Source organism: Sapajus apella, unplaced genomic scaffold, assembly GCF_009761245.1.
Source record: "Sapajus apella isolate SASKATOON/1434 unplaced genomic scaffold, GSC_monkey_1.0 scaffold10, whole genome shotgun sequence".
Lineage (NCBI taxonomy): Eukaryota > Metazoa > Chordata > Mammalia > Primates > Cebidae > Sapajus > Sapajus apella.
The window spans coordinates 36,593,855-36,602,974 of NW_022436950.1; the positions used below are offsets into that span (position 1 = coordinate 36,593,855).

Consider the following 9,120-nt stretch of genomic DNA (forward strand, 5'->3'; position numbering starts at 1 on the left):
CCCAAACAGTTCGGAAAACACTGAATTAAAGAGCTACAAGGGCTATTGGTATTATCATACTGTATTCTACTAGGAATTTAAATATATATATTTTAAAAGCACACCTAATCTTAGCAAAGTTAAAAAAAAAAAAAACAGTATCCGTTACACATTAGCAGGGAAGTGCTATTGAGGGATTATGTTAAAGAAACTTCTCTTCCTGAGTCCGCTAGGGGAGGGGTTTCAAATGCAAGAATTTTCCCTGCTCCCACCTCAGGAGGCTGGGACACTCTGAGCACTGACTTCAGGCCTCCATGCTGAGACCAGAGGGGTTTCAAATTAAGGAATCTGCTGGCTCCCCGGGCAGCTGGGGCTCTTTGAGCACCCCGTCCACATGGGCCAGGTAAAATCGTCTGATCTTCCCATGAGTGGGAAAGCCAGGTGGGGGCTCTTTTGTCCCAAATTCCCCTCAAAGCTTTTGGAGGAGGGGGCTCTGTGACTTAGGGTTGTAAAACAAGTAGCCAATCCAGTATCAGAGTCAAAGATCAATCAATCCAGAAGTTTGAAAGAACTCCTCTCATTGGACAAGAACATGAATGGGGAGGGAATAACAAGGGTTAAAACTTCAGGGGCTCCTACCTGAACAGATTCCTTCTCTGGATCCCCTACCACGACAGCGTGGGAGCTGTCTTCTTTCTTTCTAATAAATCGCTCTTCCTCAAAACTCTTTGGGTCCACGATATTTATTTGAACCATAGACTCACTGCACCTCCAGGGCCGTTTTCCCCATTCTTTGGGGTTAGAGAGGCCAAGAACCTACGAGCTGAGTATCTCCCTCCCCCACACCCCCACCAACACTGTGAAGAGACTACAAGGACTGTATGTCACATATTTGCTCTTCTCAAACTCTTTAAAGGTGGAGGTGGGGGAATACTGAGAAAGAAAGGGAGAAAACTTGTATGTGTCAATTTTAGAGATTCTCTTTGCATTTGATACTATGTTAAATTATTGTGTAAATATATTAGCTATCCCTAAACTGGCTAATTTTTTTCCTCAGAAATATTTCAAAAATTTTAACAGGCTAGGGGCAATGGGTGACACCTATAATCCCAGCACTTTGTGAGGCAGAGGTGGGAGGATCACTTGAGGCCAGGCGTTTGAGACCAGCCTAAGCAATGTGGCAAGACCTTGTCTCTTAAATAAATAAATAGCCAGCCAGCCAGCCAGGCGTGGTGGCACATACCTGTGGTCCCAGCCACTTGGGAGGCTGAGGCAGGAGTATCCCTTGAGCCCAGTTGCTTGTGACTACAGTGAGCTGAGTGAGCTGTGACTGTGCCACTGTCCTCCACCCTGGGCAACACAGCAGAGGCTCTGTCTGAAAACAAACAAAAAATTTAATTTGGTGACCAGATTACTGTGGTGACTTTTTTATGTCACTTAAAATGTGTTCCTGCAAGTTAGTGTAGCCTTCTGACCAGCTGTTCTGTGGATACAGACAAAACCCTTGAAACTGAACTGTCCCCTGAAATTGAACAACTGTCTTGCATATATAAGCCACTGTCACAAAGAATGACTGAATTACCAAGAATTAACAAAACAAAAAAACTCCTCTGTATGCACTTTATAATGAATTTAAGTGACTGCCCCAGCTAAGTTACCTCTAACAAAACTGTGAAGCAGTGAATTGCCCACACATAGCTATCTCTCGTGTGCTGCTTATATGTTAATGTGTACTTAGCACTTACCACAAAGAGCAGGTACTTTCAGATCTAGGGCGAGTGAGAGGGAGCAAGGAACCTGCTGCTGAACATAAACACATTATTTTTCTATTAGTTTGAGAAAACCAATGTACCACTTAAAAGCCAAAAAAAAGAAGAAAAAGCTAGATAACCAGTCCAAAAATGAATGTAATTTGAATTTGAGACAGTATTCATAAAAATTCACAGAAAAAACTCAAGAAGAACAGACTTTATTTTAAACATAAAAGTTCTATTTTCTTGTGAGGCAACAACAAGTGTTCAGGTACAGGGAATACATAAGTACAGCGGAACAATACCCATTACCATTGGAAATGCTGTTTTTTGAGATAACTGTTAGAATAACAAAATGTTTAAAATTGTGTTTTAAAAAGATTTACACAGCTTCAACAGAGACAAAAAAATGAAGAGTTAAGAAAAACCATATTCTTCAACAAGACTGTATAAACAAAATGCTGTTCAGGGCTGCTTTGCTGATCATCAATTTGGTCAGAGTAAAACTTAAACCTTAAAGTGCAAAGTTAAGCATTCTTAGCTTTATTTTGCAAATTCAACACTTCCACTCATCCGGTTTTGAGACATCAAAATTCCAAGCACTAAGGAATGAATCTTAAGTTTACAATAGTAAAGTAAATGCAGCAGTGGCAAATTTTACTTTCCTTCACAAAAGAAAATCTTTATAACCCAGTCCTAGTCTTGGACATAGTGAAAGCTATAAATTTTGTCTTTTTTTTTTTTTTTACACTTTTTTTTCAGAAAAAGCCAACCACTGAAAGCTGCAAAAAAGGACTTTCATGTTGTCTGATATTCCACAGTTAGCAAGAGCACCTTCTAAAAGACTGATTTGGCCTGTGGTCATAAGTATTAAGTATAAGAAACATAAAACAAATTGAATAATCTAGTTCAAAAATAATCTTGACATCCATGCTTACCACATATAACCAAAAGAGGCAAAACTGGTATTTTTAAAACATAGTTGCTTACAAAAGCCATGAAAAGTAATAGACTTAGTCACCATCAGAAACAGTAAATTTATGTAATTTTTATCATCACAGAGAAATTGTTTAAGAAGTAAGAAAAAAACTAAGACTTGACAAAGTGAATAACCAAAGAATAGCTCCTTTCTCTGAAAGATACATGCTACCCATTTCTTTTAATGCAATGGAAGTAAATTTTTATAAAATTAAAAAATTTTAAATTATATTCCCATTGAAGCTATTCTATTTACCTTCTGTACAGTTTTCTACAGAATAACAATAACTATGGAGTGTAATTTTAAAAACCAACATTATGCATTCTATTGAGAATAGTATCACATTTCACTGGAAAGCTGGAGACCCATTAAAAAAAAAAAAACCACCAGGGAACTAAGGGTTAAATAAAACAGCTGAAGGAACCTATGGTTAATTTTTTTCAAGACTGTGATAAAGCTTACATGCTTAGAAATTAGCCCTTTGGCACTGGCAGTTAGAGTTGTTTTGCACCTTGTACCTTTTTTTCAAATCTCAAGCTCTGTTTCTCCCAAACCCCAGGGATCTGTCTGGTTGCCAAACAATTCCCTTACCTGCAAATTCACATTCTCCTTACAACCAAACATTAGACTAGACGTTCTATTTATAAGACTGTAAATAATTCTGAAACTTGTTCTTCCATTCCAATTTTAAGTTACTTTTAAAGATATATGAAACTCCACAGAAAGAGATGAATTAGACAAATGTGCACAACAGAGCAAAACGGAAAACCTCTTTGCAGAGTGGCATTCTAGTTCTAAAATGCCACTGTCACTAGCAGAGATGAAGAAGGAAGTGCAAAGCCAAGAACACAGATTGAATAAAATTCAAGTAATCAAAAAACTGAGGGTTCTTTTTAAATAACTTTTTTTCAACTCCCTCTACCCCCATTCTGATTTCAGTTTTACCTTTTCTTCTGAACTCTGATACAGCAGATACTCAGTGGTGATAGTCAAGATATACTGCATAAGAAAGGCAAAATATCAAGGCTCACAGTGAGAAAATGTGGACTCCAAACAACCGAGCTTTTAATAACTGAGAAGCCATAACATACTTGTTCCAAATAGTTTTTTGGATGGAGAAAGTACCAAAGTTCATCAATCCTACCATCTAAAACCTGACAGATTTATTCAGATGTTTGAATTTATCTGATTTACCTCAATACGTCTCAATTTAAAACTCAAGGTAATTATTTTAAATTACTTAGATGTTTTAAAGGTACGTGAATATAAGAAGTCCTTTCAGAAGATTTATTGCTACCCACTAGGTTTTCCTTGATAGAATATGTCTGGATAAGCTGACATATTAATCTTCTAAACTGAATCCTTTTTATAAGGATTTAAAAACTTCTTTCTACCTATATCAATATGTATAGGAACAGTAAGTTATTGCATCATAAGGTAGTATATGAAGATATTAAAAGGATGCTTTTATTCCATAGTTTGCTGAAACTTACATTTAAAAAGAGCTGCTCCCTGGCCAGGTGCAGTAGCTCACACCTGTAATCTCAGCACTTTGGGAAGGTGAGGCAAGCAGATCACCTGAGGTCAGGAGTTCAAGATCAGCCTGACCAACACAGTAAAATTCCGTCTCTACTAAAAATACATTAGCTGGGCATGGTGGCACATGCCTGTAATCCCAGCTACTTGGGAGGCTGAGGCAGGAGAATTAATTGAACCTGGGAGGCAGAGGTTGCAGTGAGCTGAGACTGCACCTTTGCACTCCAGCCTGGACAACAAGAACAAAACTCAAAAAAAAAAAAAAAAAGCTGCTCCTTAATCTCACTACCACATACCCAGAAATCAAATACTGATATCATGTGATACTGGCAGTGATTTGTATTAGGATGAGCCCAAATCCAAAACTGTATGGAGGTTTCAAAGGTGCTTATCGTTCATATTCAAGTTCTTCTTGTCTATCTTCCCCACTATGTGAAGTGTTAGGGGGTAAATTAGCAAAATCTGTAGGCAACAAATCTCAAGGCCAACCACCACCACAAAGAAAATGTCGGTCACAGGATTCTGCGGCTACGGTTCGGATCACTATCCACTGGATTACACTCCTGGCAAACTACTAGCCCAACCAACTCCACAAGACAACAACATCACAAGGGCAAAGGAGGAAATCCATGCACAGCCATTTCTGGATCTCTTGGGGCTATGATACAGTGATGATTAAAGGTAGAATGACACCTGTGGTGAGGAAGGGAGAGTGTGTGATATATATGTGTGTGTCTATATATATCACAGAAAACCAATGGGGCTCCTTACTCTTAGCTAGCAATCAACACTGGATAGTTTCCTTTTGGCTTACTGACTTTTAAATCAAATTCCAATATGGGTGAGAACATATTAAAGCACTTGTCTTCAGACTACAATTTTCTGACCACAAGGTGAAATGTGTATAGTAGCGAAGAAAACAGCAGTTATACAAATATATCACCCAAAGCACAAACTTTTGACATCAAAAAACATAAATCACATAATATACAAATATTGCTTTTTATCTCTTTTTATATATACTTGTTCAATGCATTTACCTATCAATCCTTGTTTGGGAGATTAATCCTTAATCTCATAGTGATGAGATTAAGATTACTGGGAAAACGTCAACAATCCCTTTGGTCCCAAAGCTGAAAACAGCTGAGAATAGCACACATCTAGAAAGCAACAAGAAACAGAGGCCACCAAAGAATCTTTTGAACATCCTGTTTTGCTACGTTTCAGAAAATGTAACATTGGTATATTATAAAATAGTCATTTTCATAGAAAAGATGGTTCTTGCAGCATCAGTCACATCTCCCCTTAGGAATCATGTTTGCAAGGGTGGGTGGGTGGGTGTGTGTGTGTGTGTGTGTGTGTGTTTTCTCTTGCAAGGATCGTGTGTGTGTGTGTGTGTGTGTTCTCTTGCAAGGATCGTGTGTGTGTGTGTATTGTCTCTCCAAAGTTGTGTGTGTGTGTGTGTGTGTGTGTGTGTGTGTTTTAAAGAAGTCTAATTCGAAAACAATGTGATATTGTCTCTCCAAAGATAAAGAATGAGACCTTTCTTGTTTCAATCAGTGCTTTGATAAAAAGCAGGCTAAGCACTGAGGGTTGGTGTTCATGAGTGGGGCAGAGCCGTCACGGGGGATTCCTTTCTTCCAGAAGCCTCACACCATCACATGTCACTGGAAAGCTGGAGCACATCACAGCTGACAAGAAGCGCATGATGCCATCAGAATCCAGTGATCTGAGGCAGTTCCCAATTTCCCAGAACAAGAGCCATGTAGCACTGTGACCTATCCTTCAGCTTCCTCAATTGGTTCTGGTGGTGGGAGTAGAGAAGCTGATGACATGACTGTACTTGTTCCTCGAGAGACTCGGTCTTGCTCTGTGTTTGTAGACAGGGAGGCCATAGCAATAGGCTGCAGCAAAGTGGTGGTCATGCCAGTGGTGACTGTCAGGCTGTGGCCAGAGCCCTTGAGTGTAAGATCAGGAGTGGGAAGGAGTGGCTTGAGGATGCTGACGAGGCAGAAAGCAGATCCACTTTTAGGAATGAAATTCACCTTGTTTTTGTCAGGACAATAAAAGGCTGGGATTTCATGAAGCTGTTTTGGCCTAAACACAGAACAGACAACCCAATGCTTTTTAGTCACTGAACTTGAAAAAGCTTGGAAACAAGCTTTTATTTTTAAAACACAGTTAACTTACCGCACAGAAATGGAATATAAAACTCAAGCTCTATCAAAAGTTTCAAACACCAAGGACCAAAGTGTTATCTGATATATGATTCAACATATGCATCTTAGAGTACAAGAAGTCCCCATCATCACTGCTGCTTTCAGTTCCCTCAACAGCCCCATTACCATGCAGGTGGCTCAGGCCGACGAGCACTGCATATGAATGAAGAGCTAAGACAATAAAGGGAATAATAAATTTCCTCTAACAAAAGAAAATCTAGATGTTTAAAAACATGTATGCCTTTATATATAGTGCCATGATTTTTCTAAGGTCTGTAGTATACTGGAGGGAGACAGCAAGGAAATTAAAGATATACAATGTCTGTCTTTTGTTAAGTTCCACCATTGCATGACTAAATTATGGTAGGCATGGGTTTTCTCCTCAAGTGCTCATAAAAATCTCTTTGATTGAAAACAATCCTTTGAGTTAACCACGATAGTTTTCTGAGCAATATAATTAGTAAATGTGAAATAAAAATAAAAACTCCTTTGCTTTGAAAGTTTTTATTAAAGGTAAATTCTTCCCTTGTCCTAGGTCCTCCTGAAAATTAACCCGAATTGTTGAAAAACATACTGGCATTAATGGTATTTCATGAAAATTAAAAGTATAAAAAAAGACATTATTAAAGTTAACATAGAAATGCCACAAAATTAAAGCAAAATTAAGATCAAAGAACCTAAATCAATCAAGACTTAGGTGGATTATCCTCTCTTCCAATGACAATAAAATCTGAATCAGCCTGCGTGGTGGTTCACGCCTATAATTCCAGCACTTTGGGAGTCTGAACAGGGAGGATTACTTGAGCCCAGGAGTTCTACACCAGCCTGGGCAACACGGTGAGACCTCATCTCTATAAAAACCTTTAAAAAAAAATTATCTGGAGTGGTGGCATGCACCTGTAGTCCCAGCTACCTGGGAGGCTGAGGTGGGATAGTGGCTTGACCCTGGGAGGTGGAGGTTGTAGTGAGCCATAACTGGGCCACTGCACTCCAGCCTGGGTAGCAGAACAAGACCCTGTCTCAATAAAACAAATCTAAATCAGTTCAATAAAAATCTAAGTGTGTCAAATATGCACTAAATTCTGAGGAAACAAAGTTGAAATAATCCACAGGATGAGGTGGACTAAATTTATAGTTCTTGCGGGGTGAAGAGTGATGGGGACAGAACTGTTTCAACATAATTAGCTTCCTTTATAATCTTGTGTGTATTATGCATTTAAAACATTATTCAGAGATGGGATCCACAAGCTTTACCAGACAGACTGCCAAAGATGTCCAGAGCACAGAAGAGGACAAGACCTTGACAAGAGAATCTAACAGGTGATAACAAAGGTTTATAAAAAGATTTAAAGGTATCACAGGGGGCCTGGAGAAAGAGGGAGGGTTTGGTTGTCATCCCCTGAGCTGGATTTTGAAGAATGAGTAAACAGCAGATGGGGAGTGGGCACTAAAAATATATGTGTTCCAAGTAGATAATGATTAGGCGGGCAGGTTTTATTAATAGTGAACACTGGATAGCTTTGGCAAATACAACAGTTCAGAACAAAGAAAAATATATCATGTAAGTTATGTTCTACTTGGGCAATATTCTTTGTTGAATACAATGAAAACTTAAGTTGAATACTTTCAGTGCCACAAGCATATTTGGATATGTTACTGATAAGAGCAATACACACCCTTCTATTTTTATCATCTGAGAGCATGATTCTCAATACACTGAACTTGAGGAAGTTGAGGTTATGGTTCCATAATTAAATAATGCTTGAATTATCTAATGCAGACAGAATTATCCATGTAAACTTTCATATTTGTAGAATGAAAAACTTGTAGAAAAAGAAAAGGCTAGTTAATTTTAACACTTCCATCCAAATGAGGCCTAGATTTTTAATTAACTTACTTGTTTGAGGTTATCTTCTTAAAAATGATTTAAGACATGTGGCCACTAATAGGTCTCTGGGATGAAACTTTACATTTCTGAAGTACAGACTTCCTGACTTAGATAAAAGTTCTTGATCTGGAATTGTTTTTTTAATGACAGGAACTGAAAAACGATTTTATTTTCTTGCTGCTGTCATGAAAACAGACTTACAACATACCTCACACAAAATAATGTCAACAGTAATAACTTGTCTGATCAGATCAAGAAACAAAGCATTAACATCAAGGTAACATAAAGCACCAAAAACACTCTCCTTGTGCCTTGTTCCTGTCGTTACCCCAAGCCACCAAGATCACTTTCCTAACCTCTGTAGCTTCTAAAAGTGCATTACCCAAGAAAAACATTACCCACCCGAGGATATGTGACCTACACGTACGCTAGTAGAAACTGCAAATACTAACATTACTTCAAAGTATTCTTCAACTTACGAACCATACATATTAAAAAAATAAAATCTCAGAACTGTTTTTAAAATTTTATTTCGTAAGCAGTTATTCCAAAAGGATTGTGTCTCAAATATAACTAAAAAAATGACTCTATATTGCAAAGAAGTCATAGTTTCTAAGAATCAAGGCCGGGCGTGGTGGCTCACGCCTGTAATCCCAGCACTTTGGGAGGCTGAGGTGGGCGGATCATGAGGTCAGGACATCAAGACCATCCTGGCTAACACAGTGAAATCCTGTCTCTACTTAAAAAAAAAAAAAAAAAAAAAAAAAA

General features: G+C 38.2%; 1 protein-coding gene across 1 annotated transcript in view; it reads right to left on the minus strand.

The window, feature by feature from the left end:
• Nucleotides 1–5,668: 5,668 nt before the first annotated feature.
• FAM117B (family with sequence similarity 117 member B) overlaps nt 5,669–9,120 on the minus strand; it is a 131,529-nt gene continuing 128,077 nt past the window's right edge. Inside the window, exon 8 of the mRNA XM_032278622.1 lies at nt 5,669–6,342. Within this exon, the coding sequence (XP_032134513.1) occupies nt 6,024–6,342 (319 nt within the window). The 3' untranslated portion in view covers nt 5,669–6,023. The remainder of the gene's footprint in view (nt 6,343–9,120) is intronic.